General features: G+C 46.9%; 1 protein-coding gene across 6 annotated transcripts in view; it reads right to left on the bottom strand.

Moving 5' to 3' along the window:
- Nucleotides 1–25,613, bottom strand: part of RCL1 (RNA terminal phosphate cyclase like 1) — a 57,274-nt gene that overhangs the window by 19,310 nt on the left and 12,351 nt on the right. For 3 of the 6 annotated variants that reach the window (XM_058695834.1, XM_058695835.1, XM_058695833.1), the window contains exons 2-6: nt 22,004–22,075; nt 19,513–19,688; nt 14,232–14,306; nt 13,202–13,326; nt 615–740 (exon numbers count right to left, since the gene is read on the bottom strand). In XM_058695834.1, coding sequence (XP_058551817.1) covers nt 615–740; nt 13,202–13,326; nt 14,232–14,306; nt 19,513–19,688; nt 22,004–22,075 — 574 coding nt within the window. Of the gene's footprint in view, nt 1–614; nt 776–1,084; nt 1,208–8,775; nt 9,232–13,201; nt 13,327–14,231; nt 14,307–19,512; nt 20,138–22,003; nt 22,076–25,613 lie in introns of those variants that run through there. The other 3 variants (XM_058695836.1, XM_058695837.1, XM_058695838.1) reach the window with 3 other exon arrangements.

The raw sequence follows: 25,613 nt of genomic DNA, 5'->3' as shown, positions 1-25,613 counted from the left end.
CTGGGACCAGTGGCAGAGGACATTTTCCCCTAAACTGTTATTTACTCAGGGTGGGAGAACTTGTTTACTTTATAAACTTTTTTTTTTTTTTTTTTTTTAAGAGTGAGAGAGAGCTCGAGAGAGAGAGAGAGCGCGCACAAGTCAGGAGAGGGGGAGACAGAGAGGAGGGAGAGAGAGAATCCCGAGCAGCCTCCACACTGTCGGCAAGAAGCCCAACTTGGCACTCGATCCCACGACCCCAGGATCATGATCTGAGCCAAAATCAACAGTCGGACGCTCAGCCACCTGGGCCACCCAGGTGCCCCGAACTTGTTTCGTTTAATTTTTTGAGGGAACAGATGTGATTTAAAGCTGGAAGCACCTGGGTTTTAACTCCCCCAGACCAGTGTCTGGACCCCTCATCTCCAGCACTGGCCACTGTGACACTTTCCATGCGGCAGGCGCCCCAAAGATGCCTGCAGGTGACAATGGCAGTAAGTCGGGAGGAAATTAACTCTGAAATCATTCCCCTCTGGCTGCCCTGTAGCACAGCTGGCAGCTGTCATTTTGATCAGAACAGGACTGGAAAAAGGCTGGGGTAGCTGCAGAATTAGGCTCTAGACGTGCACACTTACTTTCCAGAGCTGACTCCTTTCATGTGGTCTGTGTAAATGTAGATATCGGGGATGAACTTGTTGAGGATGCTCCTTGCAGAATCCACGATCCGGTTTGCCATCTGCGGTGACACACGCACGGAGTACCTGCAGTCTGCAGTTAAGGGTGCGTCCTGCTCACACTCCAGGACAGAGGGAAGTCAGTTCTGAAGCCAGCAGCTATCCGCGGAACTGTAACACATCGGGGCTCCCAATGCCATTCTACTTTCCACCCGTCTTTAATCGCTTAACTTGGTAACACTTTAACTCAACTTTTAGAGCATTTCCATCAATTGTTATCGTATTAGTATATAACTTTTATATTATTATATAAAAGGATCACAGTGAGAAACACCCAGATATAGAGAGTTGGAAAGTATAAAATAACAAGTTCCCAACCCTGCTCTAGACTTCCTACCCAATGCCCCTCCCTTCCCCTAGAAATGGTTCACCTCAATTCTAGAACAAGAGAAGAAGACCGCCTGTCTGTCTGGCATGAGCCGAGCTCGCTTTGAAGTGTTTGTTGTCTGACCACCCCCCACTGCTGGAACCGATGAGTCTGTCCCTTGAGAACTGAGGCCAGAACAGACACCACCCTGGGGCTCACCAGGGCCAATCCCAATCCACCGCCCCCCCCCCCGCCCCCCGTTCTGTTGACAGGAAAAGCAGAAAAAGATCAGTGAAAGACAGTACAGTAGCTGTTTATAAAGATCTAAACAGGGTGTTTTTGTAACAGAGCCTATTTTCAATTATTTAAGTATCAATTACTCCTTTTGTAGACAAGACAGGCTCCTCACAACTGCTACCTTACAGTCAAAATACTGATAATTGGCACTTTTACACCAGGGCACCCCCAGAGAGAGAAGGAGAAAGACATCAGCAACTCAAGCGAAAAGGCTGGTTTTTAAGGAAGTGGAAACAATTATCTAAAATTTGACTTCATTATGGAGACCGGCTCTCCTCAACCCCACGAATCAAAAATTCAGTACGGAGCACTTTCGATGCGCGACGTTCAGTCAAGAGGTGGCTACATACGTGGGACAAGAGCCTAGAGAAATGGACGAGTAAGGACATGTGATCTTCCCACTACCCCAATACACACCCCACACAGCCAACTCCAACAAGGAGAACAGGGGGTGTGGTCTGCCCAGTCCAGCCCAGCTGCTCAAAAATTACTGTCAATAACATATTCCATTTCCATTCGAGCTGCAGAAACAAAATGCTCAGAGACTGCAAAGAACGCGGCTGGCACCCAGCTCCACTTTCTGATCCGTCTGGCACCTTCACCGGAAGATCAACCTTTCCTCATGGCGGTGAGACTTTGCCAATTAGCCCGGGTCCTCCCAGATCTTATGATCAGTCTGCTCAGGGTTCGTCCCCACCTCGGCACCCTGCCACTCGCCCAGACTGTCCAGATTCTTCCACCTGAACTGCCTCCCTTCACTGTCCCAGCCCCGAGCTCCCCTTCTCTCCCCAACACCCTCCAGCCAGTGCCGGGCTGTGGTCTCCTCTTGACCTTACCATACGCCTCTCTTCATCTACACACGTGCTGCCCGTGCCCGTCAACAAGACCACGCATTCCATAAGGAGAGGGGCTCTGCTTCTGTACAGAGCAGAGCTCTCCGATGACTCTCATACCCTATTTCTGTACTCAGAAACACTCGATAAATATTTGACTTGACACAAAGGGCAAACCTAAAATGGGGAAAGAGCAAAGAGGAATTTTTCAATACCCACACCAAGCCCGGTTACATCACCACCTCTGTCCAGAATGTACTTCTGACCACAGGCAGCTGAGATAAACAGTGCCGGGTCTCCTACCTTTGGACCGGGCAGGTGCTGTCCTTCTGAGCCCGAGGCTGTCCACTCTCCTAAGGAGAGCACCAACGCCACTGTCCTGACATAATCCCACGGCATCCACGGCTTCCAAAATCCTTTCAGGTACATTAATAACTGATCTTATGCTCACGGTGACCCCAGGGGCCAGGGCCATGGATTCCTAGTTCCGGAGCTTACACTGAGGACAACTGAGTCACAGAACGGAGATACAAATTAAACAGATCTGACCTCACAAAGACAACCTCCTCCCTCCAGCCCCTCCAGAGATGTGGAAACCAGGTGGGTAACTGTTCCAACTCAGGGCCAGTGGAGTCCTACATCAGAACCCTGGCAGTGCAGAGGGACAGGGCAGCTACACCCCAGAGTCACTGTGGAACCACCTAGCGCGGTGTGGAGGCTGAGTTCCGAATCGGACCATCCGTGTTCACATCCCAGCTCCAGTGAACCATCATTCTGTGTCTAGTGTGCTAGACACATGAGGGGCCCCACCTCCTCATCAGTGAGAGAGGGATAATCAAAATACTCTCCCCCCCCCCACCAGGGTTTAGAGGCTCAAAAGAAAGAATGCATGTGAATGCCTGGCGATGCCTTGTGTGTGGTGGGAACCCCACGAATGCCAGTCACTGCTTTTCAGGCCCAAGACTCAAATCTCAAAGCAGAGGCTGCTATCCTTTCAGGAATCAGAGATCCTTCTGGGAACCTGATGAAAGCTACGGCCCCTCCCTCAAGAAACATGCCCACGTAGGGGCGCCTGGGAGGCGCAGTCGGTTAAGCGTCCGACTTCAGCCAGGTCACGATCTTGCGGTCCGTGAGTTCGAGCCCCGCGTCAGGCTCTGGGCTGATGGCTCGGAGCCTGGAGCCTGTTTCCGATTCTGTGTCTCCCTCTCTCTCTGCCCCTCCCCCGTTCATGCTCTGTCTCTCTCTGTCCCAAAAATAAATAAAAAACGTTGAAAAAAAAAAAAATTAAAAAAAAAAAAAAAGAAAGAAACATGCCCACGTAATTTTGCAGGCAGTTTCAGGAGAATGTGAACCTTCTGAAGCCCATACATGAATACCATATTAAGAACTCCCATAACCGAGAGAGACAATTTCACAGTTCTAGGCCCTACGATCCCTCACTGGCGTTCCAGGTCAGAGAAGGCACACACGGGTGTGGGTGTGGAAAGAGAGAGACGCAGATTGATGCTCTACGTACCTTCCCTACAATCAGAGAAAGGAAACCAGTTTGTCCTACAAATTCTAACTCACTGCCATCTTGGGCCTCTACCCCAGCTTCTTCATTTGACTCTTAGGTACCAAATCATGAGCTTCTGGGACAGCGCCACAAACTGGAAACAGAGCGTCCCCCTTCTCCCCACCACCCCCCTCAGGCAGGGGGAGAGGAGAGTGGGTGGCATTAAACAAAAGGTAACCGCACCATCCAGTCACAGCTGCTGGCAGGAACCCACACCAGCTCCTGCCCAGGACCTGGCCAGTCAGGGAGGGAAAAGACGCGCCCTCAGTTAAAGCCACAAGAGCAGGGCCGGCTCTTCTAACCCCGGCCCTCCCATGGGGAGTACAACCTCCAAGCTCAGACCCACAGTCAACCGGACTTGGAACTACAAAAACCACAAAACCAGCTAGAGCGTTTTGCCGAAGGCGGCTCTTTTTTTCCCAGGCTCCAAAACTGGCCAGGAAGGCGATCTCAGTTCAAACCCACATTCCTTTGGGGGTGTCCATGAGAGGGGCAGCTCACATCTGGTTTGCAGACAGGAATCTGAGCAAGGGCACTGTGGCTCCTTCCCCGAGGAGCTGGGAGGAGGGTTCAGGGGTCTCAGCCCCAGCCCCACACGAGGAGTTCCTCGGGGTCTTCCTGGCGCCGTTTCTATACAGGGAGGCTCAAAGAACACGGGAGGGAGAAGCAGGGAGGAGCAAAGGGACGGCCCGCCGCCCGGGGCTCTTCCGGCTTTCTCCGTCTCCTCTGCACAACCCCCGAGCCTTCCCCACCTCCCAGTGTCCTCATCAAAGGTTCACTCACAGGGCGTGTGCACATGCGGGACACCATTCGGGGAGACCCCAGCGTGACAGCCTCCGTGGAACCCATGTCGTTACCACAAGACTGTGTCAAAACAAACAGCACACTCTGCAAATCACATTTCCAGACTACAGAGAATGGGCCCCGAGCAGGGCTCACTGCCACGAGACAGCATGAAGGACACAAATCTCAAATGAGAAAAATCAAACTGAAACGGTCCGGAATGTGGGCAGGATTTCACACGCAGGGCCACCGACTGCCGCACTTTCCAGCAACAGAGGCAAACGGCCACCAGCAGGGTTTCGTTCTGGGTTATTTACATGGCAAAACACAGGAGCCTGTTAACAAGAATAAGGTTGAGCTAAAAGTGCATGCGTATGTGGTTAAAGAGAAAACTAAAAAAACCTTCCTACTTGCACGGCATCTCCATTTCTCCACAGAGAACATCACCTTAGAAAGGCCATACAACTGTGCGCCAACCTGGGGGCTCCGGGGACAGAGGTGCTGGGCGTGGCCCTGAGATGGGCCCCAGGGGAGCCACGCAGAGAGAACAGGCCACAGCGCGGGAAGCTCGGTGACAGGCTCCTCTGGTCCTGAGGGCTCCTGCAAAGAACTCCGGGCGGCACCCTCTGTCTCAACAACGGCTTCCCCAGCTAATCCGAGTCCTCACGGCTCACTGTTCAAGCTAATCAAGGACTCTGAAGAGTCAGTCCACACCACGTTTCTTTTTCTCCCAGGAGGACTATGCCCAAACCTCCTGAGAAACATAAAACTTGACTTTAGGCACCTATCCCACCCCTGGGAAGAAGACATCCTGATCTCTCCCTTTTGTCAAACTCCTACCAGGCAAGTCACTGCGCAAGCCATCCAGCCCTCGGGCCTCCAATGCCTGCCCTGACCCAGATCTTGTCGGCCTCTGAAATCGTACTACTTTCAATATCCGAGACCCCCAAAGACAACTCCCCACACACAAGTTCTTGTTCTTCCACCCAGCACACACACCTACTTCCACTCAACCTTTAGGGCTATTTACATTCAACCTTTAAATCCATTAAGGGTTCCAACCCCGTGACCGCCTGCCTTCTCCAGGCTGGCCAGCCCTTGCCACAGGACTCGGCCAGGAGCACCCGTCTGTCACTGCAACAATACCCACCCCCCCCAGTCCCTCTAACCTATCCCCTGCACCAGTCATTCACCCCGTCATCCACACTCAGCCCTAGCTGAGAGTGGCCGTCTGGCCTTCTCGTCTCTGCCCTCCAGGCTGCCGACTGCCGCCAGACACGGCCACACAGTCACAAAGCCGACACCATCATGGTCACCATCTTGGGCTGAGCCCTCACTGCTGTCACACAGACTTGCTCTTCTCCTCAGTCCCTGCACCCCACTGCCACAGCACATCCTGACACTTGTCACACTGCCTCATCATACCTCTGCTAATGCCCTTGTCCTCAATCCCAACCTAACTCTTGAAAACGGAACTGTTCCCACCCCCCTTCCTACCACCTTCAGGCGGCTCGATTTAGAGCTGTCCTCACCGCATACCTGCCATCTTCAACCCACACCCTCTCCAATAATAATAAAAATAACAGTAGCTGCAACTCACCACATGCTTACTCACATACCAGCCCAGTGCCTCGTACTATGCATCTATCACCTCACTCAACCTTCACGGCAGCCCCACACGGTGTTTGTAAAGTGCCCAGTGGCATGCGGGTCAACCAAGGCTTTGGGCCGAAATCCTGTCATACCTGAGCGGCAAAGCCAGAGTCGGAACTCACGTCTGATCCCAGCACCTTATCACTGCTACCCTGCTGCATGAGCCTCCCTCTCACCCAGAGATCTACCTGATCAACAGCAGTACTCAGATCAGCACCAACCTTTTCTTCGGAAAGGGAGGGAATCTTCTCAACTCTCTCCATCTCCATATGGCAAGTAACCGCTTATCTTTCCTCCTGCTTCTCTTTCCGGTCAAGACTCTTGACAGAGCAACCTCCATGTTGCACCACAGCCCTCCGGGTCACACCCCTCAGCCGGGAACTGGTCTTGGGGCTGGATCCTCCTCTCTGGAAGCAGCTCCTCCTTGGCCGTGAGCTGCCCAGGGCATTCTCCAGCCTCAGGCTGACTCCTCTGGGCTCCTCGGGCAGGGGAGGGGGGCGTCCAACCAGGACTTCTAAGAAGCTGCATTTTCTTTATTCTCCTCTCAACCCCTTGACTCTCCCTGGTCCCCCTTCCCGGGAGCACTTGGCCTTTTTTTTTTTTTGGTTTATTTTGAGAGAGAGTGTGTGCTCTCAAACATGAGTGGGGGAGGGGAGAAGGAAGGAGGGGAGGGAGGGAGGGAGGGAGAGAGGGAGAGGGAGAGAGGGAGAGGGAGAGAGGGAGAGAGAGAGAGAGATAAAGAATCCCCAGCAGGCCCCACGCTGTCAGCACAGAGCCCAACATGAGGCTCAGTCTTATGAGCCATGAGATCACGATCTGAACTGAAATCAAGAGGTGGATGCTTAACCAACTGAGCTCCCGAGGTGCCCTGGGAGCACTTTGCTTTTGCTTTCAAGTCTTAGTGGCTTCTCAGGGATCCACCCGCCACCCGCCTCTCCCGCACACTACACAGTAACCAACTCCAAATCACCCACTTTGGGCTCTCACCTGGCCCCCAGGTTACAGGTGTGCATTTCTAATTTCCTTTCTAGGCCTATCTCCCTGTAACCACACGAAGGGCCCTCAAACCCAGCAGGAATAGAACTGAACTTATCCCCACTGCCCCCCACCCCACCCCACCCCCCGGCAAACACACAGCTACTGTCAGAACGTATATCTCTATCCAGGTGCCAGGAGACACATCAGAATCGCCCTCAAGGACCCCCCTGTCCCCCTATCACAGAGCCAGGTGGTGATGGCATCCCCCGCATGCTGCCCCCAGGATCTCTGTAAACCAGCAACCCTCACCCAGGCTCTTCAGGGCACAATGACTCTCCAGTATCTTTGCCTGTAAGTGGTCGCCACTAGGTGATAGGATGTTTTTTGTTTGTTTTTTTTTTTTACTTGAACCTTGTAAAAAGCAGCCAAAAGTTCTTTTAGCATCACCAAAGTTATGGTCTTAACATGGAAATTCTCTCTCTAGATAACTGCTGACTTTGGAACAAAAGCCAACACCCTCAACGTGGTCTTTAATCTTCACTGGCTCCGGCCCCATCACCCCATCATCCACTACTTCTATCTCCATCTTCTACTACCAAACACCACTGCGCAACCTGCACTGAGGCCACACTGCACGGCTTGCCACTCCCAGAACCGCTGTGCACTGTGACATGTGCACAAGCATTCCCTCCTTGCTCTGCTTCACAGGCCTCCAGTCTTCAAAGCTCAGTCCCAATGCCTTCCCTTCCTATAGGAAAAGGCAGAGGTTAAAAGTCCGGGCTGCGATCAGACAGAGCTCAAATCCCAGCTCTGCCGGCATGAGCAGTGTTATGTGGATACAAATTCCATAAGGTGCAGCCTCAGTTTCCCCATCTGCAAAAGAGAATGCAAGTAAACTCAGAAGTCACTTTGAGGCTTAAAAATAAAGTGTCTCAAATGTAAACGGATTAACCTTCACAATCAGAAGAAACAAAAGTTGCTGCATGGGTAAAACAACAAGACCCAACTATATGCTGTCTACAAACGGCCCGCTTTAACATATAAGCACACATATAAGCTGAAAGTGAAGATATTCCGTGCAAATGGGAACCAAAAGAGAGGAGGAGTGACTAACCTTCCATCAAACAAAAGACACTAAGTCCAACAAGACTTTAAGGTCACAAGAGACAGGGCTCCACGCTAAGCCTGGAGTGGAGCCTGCTTAAGATTTTCTCTCTCTCCCTCTCTCTCTGCCCCACTCACTCGCACTCTCTCTCTCTCAAAAAAAAAAAAAAGAAGAAAACATTCTCTCCCTTCCTCCGCCCCCCTCCTCCACTCATGCTCTAAATAAATAAAAATAAATAAATAAATGTTTTAAAGTCACAAGAGATAAAGAAGTTGATCATACAATGTAAGGTCAATTCAACAGAAAGACGTAACAATTACATATGCACCCACTCAGATCACCTAAATATATAAAGTAAACATCAACAGATCTGAAAAAAGAGCAATACAACAGCAATTGAAGACTTCATACCCCACTTTCAACAATGGATAGGACATCCAGAAAGAAAATCAGTAAGGCAACAGAAGACTTGAACAACACAACCAAATGGAACTCACAGACATCCAGAGCACATTTCACCCAACAGTAGAGGGGCACGCATTCTTCTTGCTTGAACATTCTCCAGGATCACAAGGTTGGTCACAGGACACGTCTTAACAAGTTTAAGGCGGCTGAAATCACCTCAGCTACCTTTTCCAACCACAATGGAACAAAAGTAGGCATCAATAACTGCAAGAAAATGGGAAAATCTACAAACCGGTGAAAATGAACACATCTTTGAACATACAAGGGGTCAAAGAAGAAATCAAAAGGGAAACTAGGAAATCTATAGACAAACAAAAATGAAAACACAACATACCAAAACTTTTGCGACTGAGCAAAGGAGTACCAAGAAGGAATTTTATAGTGATAAGGACCTACATTCTTTCTACAAAAGAAGAAGGGTCTCTAATAAACAGCCGAACTTTACACTTCAAGGAACTAGGAAAAGAAGAACTAAAATCCAAAGTTAGCAGAAGGAAATAAATAATAGGGTAGATACAAGTGAAACAAAAAAGCAAAAACCAACGGGAAAAAAATCAACAGAAGAATCAGTTTTTTGAAAAGATAAACAAATGACAAACCCTTAGTTACATTGAGAAAAAAAGAGCAAAGACTCAAGTAAATAAAATCAGAAATGAAAACAGACATTCTAAATGATGCCACAATTTGTAAAAAAAATAATAAGGTACTATTATGAACAGTTACATGCCAAATTGGACAACCTAGAAGAAATGGATAAATTCTACCAAGTCTGCATCAAGAATAGAGCTTGAACAGACCAATAACAAATAAGGAGACTGAATCAGTAATCAAAAACCTCGAAACAAAGACCAGATGGCTTCACGATTAATTCACTGGTGAATTCTACCAAACATTTAAATGACAAACACCAATCCTTAGACTTCCAAAAACATCAAAGAGAGAACACTTCCAAATTCATTTTATGAAACCAGTGTCACCCTGATACCAAAGCCAAACCATAAAGACACTACAAAAAAGAAAACTACAGGCCAATATCCCTAATGTACATGGATGCAAAAATTATCAACAAATATTAGTAAACTAAATTCAACAATACATTAAAAGGTTCATATAACATGACCGAGTGGGATTTATCCCTGATATGCAAAGATGGCTCTATATATGCAAATCAACTAACGTGATAAACCACATTAACAGAATAAAGAATAAAAATCACATGATTGTCTCAACAGACACAGAAAAAGCATCTGATACAATTCAATACTCTTCCACAATTAAAAACTCTCAACAAATTAAGTATAGAAGAAACTTATCTCAACACAATAAGGACATACATGAAAAGCCCACAGCTAACATCATCTTCAGGAATGATGGAAAACTGAAAGCTTTTCCTCTACAATTTGGAATCAAGCATGGATAGCCACGCTTTCCATTCCTATTCAGCATGGTACTGTAAATCCTAGCCAGAGAAATTAAGCACGAAAAAGAAATGAAAGGAACCCAAACTGGAAAGGAAGAAGTAAAATTATCTGACTGCAGATGACCTGATCTTACACGTAGAAACCCTAAAGATATCACCCCCCAAACAAAATAACAGATACAGAAAAAACAATCCTAAAATTTATATGGAACTACAAAGGACTCAAAAAAGCCAAAGGAATTTTGAGCAAGAACAATGCTGGAGGCATCAGAGTTCCTGATTTCAAAATATATCACAAAGCTACAGTAATCAAAATGGCATGGTATTGCCACAAAAACCAATGGAACACAACAGACAGCCCAGAAATAAACCCCTACAAGTCCGTTCAACAGACACACCACATACAAAAATCAACTCAAAATAGATTAAAGATAAACGTAAGACCCTAAAACCATAAATATTCTAGAAGAAAACATAGGGGAAAAGTTTCTTAGCACTGACAATGATTTATTGGATGGAGCACCAAAACAAGGGCAAAAGAAACAACAAAGTGAAAAGGCAATCCACAGGATGAGAGAAAATGTCTGCAATTCATATCTCTGATTAATATCCAAAATATGTAAAAACCCATACAACTCAACAGCAACAAACTAAAAATAATCCAATTAGAAGATGGACAAAGGACCTGAATAGATACTTCTCCAAAGAAGAACCAGATTATGTTCATACATTCATGTGAAAAAGGGCTCAATATCACTCATCATGAGAAATGCAAATCAAAACCACAATGAGTTAGGGGCACCTGGGTGGTTCAGTTGGTTGAGCAACCGACTTCAGGTCAGGTCATGATCTCCCAGGTTGTGGGTTTGAGCCCCGTGTCGGGCTCTGTGCTGACAGCTCAGAACCTGGAGCCTGTTTCAGATTCTGTGTCTCCCTCTCTCTCTGCCCCTCCCCGACTCCCCCTCCCCCCTCCCTCTCTCAAAAATAAACATTAAAATCTTAAAAAAAACAAAACGGGTTATCACCTCATGCTTGTTGGAACAGTTATTATAAAAAAAACAAAAAACAAAAGATAACAAGTATGGCTGAAAGTGTGGAGAAAAGGGAATCCTTATACACTGTTGGTGGGAATGTAAATTGATCCCACAATCCCACATAGGGTACATATCCACAGAAACTGAATACACTCCCACATTCATTTCAGTGTTATTCACTATAACCAAGACATGAAGGCAACCTAAATGTCCAATGCAAGATAAATAAAGAAAATGTAGTATTTATATACATAGAGTATTATTAAGCCTTAAAAAAAAAAAAAAAGGAAATGCTATCATTTGTGACATGGTTTAATAAGGAAGACAGCGTGCTAAGTGAAATAACACTTAGTGAAAGATACAGAACAGACAGAGAAAAACAAATACTGCGTAATTCCATTTATAGAAGGAATCTAAAATAGTCACACTCACAGAAGCAGAGAGAATGGTGGTTGCCAGAGTCTGGAAGGAAGGGGAAAGGTGGAAATGCTGGTAAAAGGGTACAAAGTTTCAGTTATACAAGATGATTAAGTCCTACAAACCCACTATATGCCATAATGTCTGCACTATATACTTAAAAATTTGCTGGGGGTCTTCGGTGGCTCAGTCAGTTGAACACCCAACTTCCGCCCAGATCATGATCTCACAGTTCGTGGGCTCGAGCCCTGTGTTGGGCTCTCTGCTGACATCTCAGAGCCTGGAGCCTGCTTCACATGCTGTGTCTTCCTCTCTCTCTACCCCTCCCCTGCTCATACTCTCTCAACAATAAATAAATGTTAAAAAAAAAATTTTTTTTTAAAAAAAATGTGCTAAGATAATTATACTGGAATTTAAAAAATAATTTTTAAAAAAATTTGCTAAAAGAGTAGACCTATATCAAACGTTACCACAAAAAATTAAAAGTATAAAAATCTAAAAAAAGTGTAAAAATAAAAAAAAAAATGAAGAGGGCAGAAAGAAACTCTTGGAGGTAACGAATAGGTTTAAGGCACTATGCTACTGGTTTCGCAGGTATATGCTAATCTCCAAACTCATCAAGCTGTACACGTTAATCCGTATAGCTTTTTGTACGTAAATCATACATCGATAAAATGGTTTTTAATTAATTAATTATTTTTGAGAGAGACAGTATGAGTGAGGGAGGGGCTGTGGGGGGCGGGGGGGGGGGCAGAAGATCTGAAGTAGGGTCTGCGCTGACAGCAGTGAGCCAGATGCAGGGCTCAAACTTGTGAACCATGAGATCATGACCTGAGCCAAAGTCAGACGCTCAACCGACTGAGCCACCCAGGTGCCCCAATAAAGTGGTTGTTTAAAAACAAAAGAAAAGCAAGCATACCCTTATATTATCACAGTGCATGCAAAGTAATCACTTAATAAACAGGTATTACTGGGGCACCTGGGTCACTCAGTCAGTTAAGCGTCCAACTTCAGCTCAGGTCATGATCTCGCAGTCCGTGGGTTCGAGCCCCGTGTCAGGCTCTGTGCTGACAGCTCAGAGCCTGGTGCCTGTTTCAGATTCTGTGTCTTCTTCTCTCTCTGACCCTCCCCTGTTCATGCTCTGTCTCTGTCTCAAAAATAAATAAATGTTTAAAAAAATTTTTTTAAATAAATAAATAAACAGGTATTATTCCTGCCCTCCTACATCCTCCAGACAAAATGTGCCATCCTGTATCTTAGCTCCCCAACCTACTGTGTGCCTGTCTACACCACTTTACACATTAGATCAGAATTACGTGTTTGCGTAGGTTTCCCGTCAACAGGGGTGTGTTGGTGGTCCCTAAACCAAAGCCCCCAGGAGAGCAGGACATACCCTGGAGTTGTTTGCTTGAGCGTGAACTAAAAAAGAACAACGAAGGAACCAGTCTAGTCATGGTGAGACGGATAATAAAACATCACATCTCAGCCAACAATTACCATTTTGCACTGCTAAGACTTCCCCAAGACTGCTGTCTAAAAGTAAATAACTCTGCAAAGAGGTAAACTGTTGGAAGTGATAAGTCATTCTTCCCTTCGAGAGGCAAGTCAAAGAACAGAAAGTTAAATCAAACAAAAGGATACGCAATTCCTCTAATACGTTTGATCTTCCCTGGATCCGTGAGCTGAACGGGCTTCAGGACCTTCCTCACAGGACAGGAGAAGAACACTTCTCCTCCTCCTCCGGGAGGCATTCCCCGTCGCACAACCTGCCCGGGTGGAAAGACAGAAGAGGTGACGATGCTGTGGAGCGCGTGACCCTGACACCCAACCTGGCTGCTCTATGCCAAGGGGCTCTTCCTCGGGAGGCAGCGAGCTCTTTCGTACCCACCTTGTCAACCCCTTCAATGCCGACAGCACCTTAAGTTAGCACCAAGAGGGCACATGCTGAGCGGTGACTCCGGGCCAGCACGTCCCCGTCATAGTGAAGCCACTTCATCACGAGGGCCTGTCCCCTCATCCTAACTGTGAGCAACTAGCCCAGCTCATTGGCTCATCCCATTTCTCACCCGTCAGAAGCCCGCTTCTCCTCCTGTGCAATGAACTGATCTATGAAAAACTCATTTTATTCAGTAAAAATGAAGTCATTTCCCCCGTTTTAAAACATTAACTTAAGAAATAGATGCTAAACAGCTTAAGATATCCAGTGTTACTGATGTAACCCTGCTTAAACAGATGCTTAAATTACTTCTACTAGGTTTTGAAAACACTGAACATTCACAGGGGCATCCAGGTTGGGAGGCCCTGGAGACAAATTACATCTTGATGATTCGACCAGAGAGGGCGTGTGGCTAGAACCCTGGCTCCACTGCTCACTAGTGGAGATGCCATGAGGACTAAGGGAGCCGACGCGTGTGCAGCACTCACACCATCACCTACTGCGGAGTAAGTGCGAGTAACTGGCCACTACGACTGTCATTACTCAAGAGTCCCTCTCCAGCTCCAAGTCTGTAACGTTGGGGTCATGACTCCCGTGGGTGTTCTCAATGGAGACGTTCGACACACACAGTGTGACACACACAGACACACTGAGTCACACGGCTCTTCCCATGAGTTCACAAGAGAATATGTTGTACGCATATATATACAGCCAACAAGGTACACGCATCCTTACCTTTAGCTCAAATGATTCACCGTCAATTCCAAACTGTTTCAACAGGGGGAGGGCTGTTGCCTTAAGAACATCAACCTGTGGAATTATTTCAGGAAAAAAAAAAAAAAAGTTTAATTAAACCTTGAGAAGTGGGAAGAACAAAGAGCCCACAAAGCAGGATGAGGTTCAGCAACCGGGCACACGATGTCGTCCTGCGAGGAGGAAGCACGCGGGCTTACAACTGAGGGCATGGGCCGGCTCTGCTCCCAAATGAGACTGCAATTTTACAAGCTGCCGGCTTCTCCGAGCCCCTCTTTCCTCACTTTATAACAGCATACATGTACCCTGTGAGTCATCGTGAGTATCACATGCATCACGCAAAAAGCATCAAGAAATGGCTAGGCCCATCCAGAAAACAAACTGGGACTTCTGCTCATTCCTAGAGGCCTAAGCGTTACAGAAGAAAATATCAGCCTTTTTTATTATTCTTTTTCCAACATGGTTGTTTAGTGCTGAGAGCTGGTGGCAATCCAAGCCAAAGCAAACCAAATGAAGTCTGCAACCTGAGCAGGGGCTACCTGGGAGTCCTGCGGGCGCCACACAGGCAGTCACAGGAGGGGACAGTCCACAAAGGGGTAGGCCGGGGGAGGTAGGCTTGGACTCAGGGAAGCCCCACAGTGCAACGACAATGCCCACAGTTGATGGCAGGGCTGTGCCGAGCATGGCTGTTATGACCTCCTCCCTTAGAGCTCCTCGGGGGCCTGGGGTCCTCTGCTTACTTATTTGTGGATGCCCCAGAGGGAATAAGGATGACATTCAAATCAGGTTGGCGAACAAGTCAGTGAACGCTGTCTCAACAGCAACTCGGGTAGGAAAGAAAAATCACTCCCTTACTTGTTCCCACTGAACAGAGCTGCTCTCCAGCCTGCAGGGGCGAGCGACCCCCAGGCAGGGGCAGGGCGGCTCGGTCCAGGCTCCACCTCCTGTTAGCTGTGTGGCTTCTGGTCAGAAAATCCCAACTGTCTGAATTTCCTGGTCTTTAAGGTCTGGGGCTCTCAGCCTGTCTCTCTCCGAGCTGCCACCAACTCTTAACATGCTGAGATTCAACAGAATGAGACTCCAATAAGCCTTCATAGCAGAGAACAGCCCCAACTAAATATTCTGATACCACAAAATTAACCAGGGGCAGAAATGACCTCTGAAGCCTAGGAACCTGGTCAGAATGGATCAGGTGGGGCAGAAGCAGTTACGAGGAAAACTCATTAAAGATTAGCTAATGTCATTAAATACTGAAGCTAAACGTATGTCGCAAACTTAAAATAATGCATTTGGGGCTGCCAGAACCGAGAGGAAGCCAGTCTAGGCTAGAATTAAGGGCAACTGGGGAGCAGGCCAACCCAGACTCTGGGAACAGTGGGGGTGGAGGGGCGCACGCTGCTCTGCCGACGACGTGACTCTGGGACCCAGGCGCCCAGCCTGGAGAGAGGGAGAGAGAGGGCGGGGAGAGAGGGGAGAAAGCAGCGCAACCCTTCTGCCTCATCCTACCTATACCTGGAGTCAAAAGGCCGAGGCCAAATGGCCTCTGAAGGTCAGCCAGAAGCCCTAGTGTAGCTGAAGGGGGTCCCATCTCCTGAATGAGCCTCTAGCTGCCCCGGACGGCAGGCATCCTGGTGCAGTGGGACTAGGGCCGGAAAAGCAGATGCGGGCTTGAGTCCTTCTCTGCCTCTTATTAGCTGGAAGACCTGGACACTTCCCCACGCCCCCAGGGCCGTGGGTGCCTCCTGCGTAAAGTGAGGGGCTGGACTGGACGTACCCCTCTCGCTGTGCACACTCTCATTTTAGCAGAGTGAGGATGGTCTACAAGTTCTGCTTAAGGACAATGGAGCTGGAACTCTGCGATTACAGGCCCGAGTCTGGTCCAAGTGGCACCTGACGGCAGAGGCATTACCCTTCAGTTCAGTCAGTCAGCAGACAGAAATGCGATCAGATCCAAGCCGACGCGAGAAAGGGAAGAAACCTGCTCTCAGCTACCTTGTCTGAAACAGTGATAAGAACATCCACCTCACAGGGTTGGTTCAAGAATTCAGTAAATAAGGATACATACAGAAGAACACAGGTTCACTCACAACGGGGCCCAGCACACAGGAGACATGATCGTACTTCTTTTCCCCTTCCAGGAGGGTACTGAAAAAGACTGGAACCTTCCTTGCCATTTGACCGGCTTGTTGGCACCAATAAATATCTACTGTGCTCTGGTGCAGAATCACGGAGATGCAGATAAGATCTCCTGAACTTTTCTTCTCAGAATTTCTCCCTACTCCCTGCCCTTCTTTTCCCAAGGGAAAATGTCCCTATTCTCTCACAAGGCTCGTCCTATCACTTCTACTGTCTTACCCTCACCCCTCCAGCAGCACCAGGAGTCAGCCTTATAAACACCCCCATCATCCTATCTAATTTTCTAACCATCCCGGTTCTTCATCTGTCTGCTACTCATTCCCCAACCTATGGCTGTCTTTATAGTCCAAGGACACTGCTCTCTCGAGGTCAGTACAACTTCTCACTGCCGAACCCCCCACCCAGCCCGAAGTCGGCTCCTGCAAAGACTGGCTTTGTGAGTCATCCCCCGCTTCTTAGAACTTGCCCCCTATGTCCACGGTCGCTGTCTCTGGCCCCTCTTCCCCGCTCACACCTCAAACATTCACTTCCTCTTCTTCCCCTACTCCCAGCCTCTGGGACCATGGGGCAAAACCCAAATGCCCACGGAGGTCAGAAAGGGAATTTAAATGAATGATGAGGTCAGCTAAGGCCTGTGTCCAACCGGAGAGCTCACGTCTCATCCAGAGGACCACGCCACTCAGGTCGGGCTGATGGCCACCCAGCGCCACCACGTCGACCTACTGTAACGTAAAACCTGGGGTCTCAAACATGAACCACCAATTCAGAGACACACACCAGCACACTGCAGCCCAGAGGAGGAACACCTGTAGGATTAATTCAGTCAAAAAGCCTCCAGGGTTCAACCCCGGCACTGGTCCATCTCACTCTCCTAGGGTTTTAACTGTCAATAGGTGAGATCCTGGTGACCTATCTCTGAGACCCCAGACGATAACTTCTAACTGCCAGCTAGACAACCTCTGTGGATATCCTGCCAATATCCCAGAGAAGAGAATGAAAATTAAACACATCATCCATCATCCTACCACAATTTTCCTCTTCCCCATATCAAATGCTATCTGATCTCTACCCTTCAAGTCAACCAGGACAGAAATCATGGAATTATTTATAACTCCTTCCTCCTGTCCCATCTCCAATTAGCTGTCAAGTTAAGAAACCTCTCCCCCCACAATGTCCTTCAGATCTGTCCCTTCCTTCCTACTTCCACCTCCATGATGTTCAAACTAGTTGAGACCTTTCCAATTCATCCTCATCTCGGCCTCCGGAGTCATCTTCCTAAAATCCAAGACTGACTCTGTGGCCTCCTTTCCTCTAAAAAACCCTCCCAGCCCTCAGCATTTTGCCTATACCTCTGATAAGGGTACCCGCGTAGCCCCCCTGGCTGCCTCCATAGCTGTCCACCTTAGGAGATCAAGATCCCGAGGGGCAAAACTCCTTGAGTTCATCCTGTGTGCACACAGTGGGCACGGACGTGAATCGGGGAAGCCAAACATCACAGAGAAAGCTTGAAATGAAGCCACAGGCTGAAGAAGTTACTCTTCATCCAGGATTAGGTGTATTTCTTTTAGCCTAGGCTGGAGTCAAGTATTCACCAAGGTCCCTTTAGCCGTGAAGCTAGAAAAAGCAGAGCCCCACCACACCTGAAAACAGATTTTTTTTTTTTTTTTAAATACTCTGCACACAAGAGTTAAGTATTATTTCTGGGGAATTCATCAACTAATCTTTGTCACTGTTACCATACAAAACTTTTTTTTAATAACGCCAGTGCAAATAGCTTTTAAGATTATTGGCAATTATAGAAAAAAAAAAAAAAAAGAGTACATAACTGAGGCAGCCAGTACCCAAGTTTCCTCATGTTTCAGAGCTTTTTCCCATTATGCAAGGCTCCTGCTCCCCCCGCCCCAATCCAGAAGTGAAAGGCCTCCTGTCACATTTCTAACTGAAAGGCCCATTTCCTAGAATCGTCAGAAAATGCAGTAAAAAAGGAATCATTTGAAATTAGTTTAAAATTCTAAAGAGGCTGTGCACATTCCCTTACAGCTGACAATTTCAGGTCTTGCACTGTACTCAGGATCCTCGGAAGAGTCTATGCACCTGAACTCCCAAGAATTGAGGAGTAAGTGTCTTAGTGCCTAACAACACATTAACCACGTTTCCCCCCTAGGAGATGTCTTGGTGAACACCAGCGGTCTCCGCTTTGGGGCTCAAGGCACCACCTAACTGGTCTTTACTGGCTAGAAAAGCTACACACACTTCCCATTCCGCCTCCGGAGCCACCCTCTCCGAGGTCCCGGTCCCAAGTCGGTGGAGGTGAACCTTGGTAAGGTGTCCTTGGTAAGAACTTCACATCATGGCCTTGGGTTTTCAGATACCTTCTCTGGAGAGCAGGGGATCCTTCCCTCCCCGCAAGAAAGGTCTAAGGCAGGCCTGGACAGAACTGTTCTAGTATCTCTCTCTCTCTCTCTCTCTCTCTCACACACACGACAAAACCCATCCTTGAATGACTCTAAGACAGCTGTGGTGGCCACAACAAAAATTCCAGGTATATATTAAACTATCCTCCCCACACACGCAGGAAAATTAGCATGCTTAATAAGGAGGTCGCTGGCGCCCACAAACTATCAGAGTTCGCGTATACCTTCCCCGCCCCTGCCCTTTTTCTAAATCTGCAAACTCTTCTCAGAAGAAGAAAAGCCCTAAAATTTATGGTTAAAATCTGAGTTAACTCAAGATAATGCTACAGCAATGCCAAAGAGATATTATTATTTTCTGTCTGAAATTTTGGTCTGCTGCCTTGCAGCCGCAGCCATCACATGACCTTAGGAAGATCCACGCTCAAGCACTGGAGCCAACAGAGCCATTTTTCATGTCAACCATGATGAGACTGCACACATCTGCTCTGAAGGTTCTTAGACACGACAGCGAAAGGCACCTTGATGAATGTTAACAGTCATCACGGCATTTGATGATTGCAAATTTTGGTTCATCTGCTTCCCGGGGTGATTAATGTCTAAATCTCAAGGTAAATAACAAAACAGAGACCCTCAACAATGAAACCTGTGTCTTGTCAGGAACTTGCTTCTCAAAAGCTGGGCTGTGACAAGAGACAAGACTATTCACTACTCACCGAAGGGTCAACCTGGTCATTGGTTACTCCCCGCAGGACAATTCTTAACGGGTGCTTCATAAACGGAGCCAGGCAAAGAAGACTCTCCAGGTAGTAGCCAATGCTGCGAAGGACACTACAGTCATGTTCCACGGACCCGCCATACAGGAGGCCAGGCTGGTAATACAAGGTTGTTCCTTATACCGGAGGAGGAAGAGCCACATTCAGCCGAAAAAACAAAAAAACAAAAAACACGAAGTGTCAAAAAGGCAACAAAAGCAGTGAGTCCCAAGGGGAAAGTCTGACAAGGGCATCCAAGAAGTTCAAAATGCCATTCCTAAGAGCCCACACTTAACTTTTCCAAAAGCTGACTCATTACTGTCAAGCCCCTGTAACAATAATAAACTGTGAGTGTAATTTAATAAACAGTAATAAATTAAACCCCTCCCTAAGCATCTGAATTGCCAAAGTCGTGGCAGGGCACAGAGGAGAGATCCCAACGGGCGCTATGGGCTTCCAACAGCACACTCTGCCTGCTGGTGGAGGGCTCTGCAAATGATGTGCTGAAATCGTCACATCAGCAACCAGCTTCTTTCCAGGCGCTTGAAACGAGATTTCCCAGAAACTGCACTCATCAACAGGATTCCTAGAGAAGGCAAGTACTTCATGGCACTTAATTCCATTAATAGTAGCTCTTTTTAAATTTAATAACAACAAATAGAAAGATCTAAAATTATTGAATAGCTTTGGTGGAAACTCCATTATCTTCGTTTACTCTTTCCCATATCCGTATCATCCAAAAAGTTTCTTACTGGGTGTATGTATTAGAGGAAAAGCAACGTAAAATATTCTAGATTTTGGGGGGAGGGCATAAATGGCTGAACATGGTATATTGCTGCTGCTCAAAATCTTCTGTCAGTGTCTCCTGGCATAATTTACCAATACATTTAACATTAGAGGAAAGAGATTTACGCTCAGTCCCTCACAAGGAAAGCCACTCTTGAGAGGTTCATAAAATAAATGCAGGTTTTACCAAATTAAAAGCCAAAATCCCAATGATCACAATCAGAATCATGTTCTGATCAAAGTGGGAAAGAGTCTACATCAGTTAGTGTAAATTAAATTTTAGATTAGTCTAAAACCAATCCTTTAGGTCAAAAAGCCAAAAACAAACAAACAAACAAAAAAACAAAAAAAAAATACATAACCACTAAATTCTGCAAATCTGTTTATGCCTGCAAATTAACAGGGTGACAAACTGGTCAGATTATCAGAATTGAAGGCTTCTACGCTGGTGGGCGCAGGGCACATGAGGCGGAAGCAGGATCATGTAAAATGTCTTACTTCCCAACTTGAGCTGAAGAGAGGACTAGAAAAGAATTACGCACCCTCTGAATCACCGATAAAAATTGCTGAAAAAAATCTCCAGCAAAACAATATTAAAAATTTTTAATTTTTTAAAAACCTCCAGCAATTTCCAAGTAAACAAGCCAAGGAGAACTCAGGGAATGACAGCTTGCAAAGAGCCCCCGAGGTCTCACGCCTGAAACTTGTTCTCCGTAAGGCATGGCTGAATGTGGCTACAGGCCACTGAATCTCCTGTGACACAAGGGCCACTTATCAGGCCAAGCTGGTCTTCTTTCTTAAGAGAGCCAATGCATGAGAAAGGTCATGGTTTCCTTTGCTGAATACATGTGCAAAGGTGAACAGCTCGTGGAGCCGGCCAAAGGATGTTTGCCATGGTCTCCCTGACAAGGTCGAGAAGAGTTTCTAACAGCAAACAAACAGCTAAAAAGAACCTAAATGTTTATCAGTAGGGAACAATCAAATAAATGATCATGCATCCCCACGCCAGAATACTCTACTAGGTGCACTGAAATATCGAGATAGATCTGCGTGTGCCTGGCAGGGAAAGTTCTCGGAGACCTCGGTGACAGCGAAAAAACGCTGGCTGCAGAACAACATGAAGAGCATGACCCTGCTGGTCTCAGATACGGAAGCGCCGTGCAAGCAAATGCGTGGAAAGGAGACCAGGGCACACGCCCCAGATCGTGACGGCGGTGGCCCCTCGGGGCGGGGCTGGAAGAAGAAACAGGTGAAGGGATTTTCACATCTTCTGCACACGCTTGTGCGTGCTTCTTTTAAAAGACAAAAATAAAATAAAATTCAGCGCGTTCAACTATCTCACAGACTTTGTTGTAAAATTTTATTGTGACAAAATAAACAATCGGACTTTGAAAAGCCGCACATCGATTTTAGGTGTGAAGTACTTTTGTTGCTGAAGCAGAGGAGGTGCCTGCTTGAGCTGAAACGTTCAGCCTTCTAACTTCTCTCAGTCAAGGGTGCGCCCCTCACGCTGGCAGATCTGACACACGTCTCCAGTCGACTTCTCACAGGCAGGAAGCCAGGTCTTCCCACCCGAATATTTATCCCGTTAAGAGGCACGAGAAGTAGAGGAATGGGTCAGCAGCACACGTGGCTGCTTTCAGGAATGGGAAGAGACGGCGCTTACCTGTTTGGTTTATTTCGATCCGAGAACCATTAGTTATTTTGTCCAACAGCCTTATGAAGCTGGCTTCAAAGTCTGCGGGGGAAAGAGAACACAGACTGGTCACCGTTTCCAGAGAAGAGGTCTCATCCGGGAACTGCAGTGGAAGGTCCGTGACCCCTGCACCACACCCGGGTTCGAGTCGGGACAGGGCCGGGACCACTGGCTGAGGAAACCGAAGCACCAGAAAAGCACCGACTGGCATGTCTATGTTTAGTGGAACTATGGGAAACAATTCGGCTTTCATATTCCACAACAAACAGCAACTCTACCTGCATCTAATGGGGTATTAATTTCAGCAGCCTAACACCCATAAAGGCCTGTTCTTCTGACCTCAGGCGTGCATGCCAAACAAGGGAGAAGCAGCAGAAAGGAGGGAAGAGTTTTAGAGTCAATTTCGTATTTGTTCCCCACCTGAGAGGGCAGATGAATGTGCAGGCCACCCTCCAGTCTCCGAAGCAGTAAGGGGTCCCGGTTTCCTCCACTCAACACTGTCCCTTCTCTCCCCTCATCACACCTCTTACTCACCTGGAGCTATCACCCCAGTTTAGTTTTTCATTTCATTACACACATACTTGAATGTACAATATTACCGTCACCTTCTTTTTAATGTGTGAAAAAAAGACGGCAAGAAAAACCACCACGTGTTAACGAATGGGTTTCTCTTCATGGTAGGACATTGTACGAATTTAACTTTCTTATTCAAATCTTGATGTACATATTTGCTTCAATTCCTTTTACGGACAGATTGTCGTCTAAAACATAAAAAGTGGGCATTACTTAAAAGGGGGGTGGGCCGAGGGGGAAGAAATGGATTTTAAATGTGAAAAAGGAGAGGAGGTAGAATGAAGACTCAGGCAGGACGGCACTTCCTGTAAGTCCTGTGCCTTCCCATAAGTGGGTCACACACACACTCGTTCTCTCTCACTCCCTCTCTGGCGTCAACCTGTGCCCGTGAACAAGGACAGGAAGACTAACTTTTCTGCACCAAAGGCATGGCCACCACCTGGCGATTTAGGCAGTCTGCACCCCTCTATACGCTAACAGAAGTTTCCAGCACAGACCCCAGCAGCCGCCTGAACTGATCCAGAGGGCTAAGCAATTCCCGTCCACCTGTGCAGTTACTTACTGCTGTCCCCGCACCCCCGTCACAGTAGATGCTGCAATCCGTACCGAGAACACTGGGCTAGAAGTCAGAGAGACTCCGGCGAGCCCTGAACAGGGAACGACGGCTAATTCCAGCAGGTGTGCATCAAAGCATGCCTTACAGCCGGACATTCTCTCATTTAATCCTCAAATCCCCACGGCAGGGAGGGCTGTTTCCATTTCATAGGAGACTGGGGCCCGAGAATGAGGACCAGCAAGTGACGAAGCCGGGGGCTGAGGGCAAGCCTGTCCTTCTCCACGGTCCACACTAACCAGGGACGCCACTTTGCCGAACTCCGTTTAATCCTGAGTCCACCACCTCCTCCAGAAAATCACGGTACCTCTTAACTGTAGGCACTGACCTACCGCAGAGTCCTGCAGACCATTTAATGGGTCCCCAATCAACATTTTTAATGAAACCAGAATAGAATAAACAATGTCAGAGTTAACTGTACGGAGTTAACTGTTGGTGAAACCTTAATGCTTTACAAACATCTGTATGCGTACTTGGTTGTGGTGTTAGGGAGCATCCCAAAGTTTGAAAATAACTCAACTACAAAATGACTTCTATGGCCTCTTTATATAGAGTTCTTAAAGTTTTTACAGTTTTATTTATTTTTGAGAGAGAGTGCGCGAGTGAGTATAAGCAGGGGAGGGGCAGAGAGAGAGGGAGACACAGAATCCGAAGCGGGCTCCAGGCTCTGAACTGTCAGCACAGAGCCTGACATGGGGCTCGAACCCACCAACTGCGAGATCATGACCTGAACTGAAGTGGGACGCTCAACCAACTGAGCCACCCAGGCGCCCTTAGCATATTCTGGTTTTAAAAATCGGGCATGATCAAGACCACAGCGCCACTTTCTGCCTGTATTTTTAGCAAACGCAACGTGCTCTGCACAAAAAAAGGAAACCTTGATTTGCTCAAGTTTTTGAGGTGACTAAAGGGGATTGAGGAACAAGAATTCATGAATAACGTCCAAGATTAAACTGCATAGCTCTTACAGATTAGGAAAGAAAAAAGAACATTAAAAAAAAAGCCTAACTTTCCATTTTTTTTTTTCTTCTGCAATCCACGGGAGCACTTACGCACCAACACAGTTTAAAACGCCCAGCAGAGGGGCACAGGCAGGAACAGAATGGGCACGTAGAGAGACCTCCGGGCTGGACCATCCCCTGGTCACAGCAAATAGGTGACTCAGAAACAGTACTTCAAAGAACCAAACACAAGAGCTAGTTCCAGAATCCTGGCAACAGCGAAGATATAGCTCCATCACGTGGTATGAGAAAGCTCTCAAGTTCACCTAATAATAGTAAGACTGAAGTCCGCAGACTTCATTAAGGCAAGATGTGTAGGATCCGTTGTCCCTTCACTTCCCATACACCCTTTGTGACTCTTCCTCCTCAAGACTGCTCTTGGGGGTACAGTTTCAAGTATCTAAAAACACTGGGGAAAAACATCCAAAAATAGGCACGAGTTTACTGCACTGCTTGGGAATACATGATTAGGTGATAAAGCTATAAAGACCATCGGCACAAATACCATAGTGGTCAGGAGAGTGACTGCCAGCAGCAGCAGAGAAGGGAGTCTCTACTGGAAGACGCCCGGCCCCACAGGTCAGCAATGTTCCATTTCTTGACGCGGATGGGGTCACACAGGTGTTCACCGTATAACCTTTAAAGCACCACTTTTATGTTTTACGCATGTTATGTTACTGTAGTCAACATTTGTTAAAAATTTATATTATCAGGACCTTCAATCTCAGAATTCATTAAATACTGCCTCTGATACCTAATGCACTCCCCTCCTTAAGGGAAGTGAGCTCATCACTTCTTTAAGGGGCCAGTAACTCTGTAAAACAGTGGCAGTCATCAGCCTGACCCACTCCTCACTAAGGCAAACTATGTCTCAAATAAGGATGTTTATTTATATCTATTTATAACATTCATATATAAATGTTAGATATAAATACATACAGGATATATATCAGAACACTCTATAGCATCAAAATTAAAGAGATTTCTTATATACTGATATAAATCATCTGCATGGTATGCTGAGTGAAAAAAAAGGAGGAAGCTGATGGCCATTTGTGTGAAAGAGGACAACATACATACGTACTTGCTTATTTATGTAAAAAATAGCCCTGGAAAGAAACACAACAAACTGGTAACACCGGTTGCTTCACAGGGAAGGAAAAATAAAAAAGAGACAAAAGCCCATCTTATAAACCCTTTTTGTTCCCTCTGAATTTCATGCCATGCGTATATTTTTTAAAATACATAAAATTTAAGTTAAAAAATACAAATAAAGGTACTGTGACACAATTTAAATAGCCAACAAAACCACTTTCATTAAATAGCCTATGAAAGATCTTTCTAAATACTACAGTCATTATGTATAAAATATACGTATTCTATGTATAATATG

This window comes from Neofelis nebulosa, chromosome 12, assembly GCF_028018385.1.
Source record: "Neofelis nebulosa isolate mNeoNeb1 chromosome 12, mNeoNeb1.pri, whole genome shotgun sequence".
Lineage (NCBI taxonomy): Eukaryota > Metazoa > Chordata > Mammalia > Carnivora > Felidae > Neofelis > Neofelis nebulosa.
This window is presented reverse-complemented; position numbering and strand designations above follow the sequence as displayed.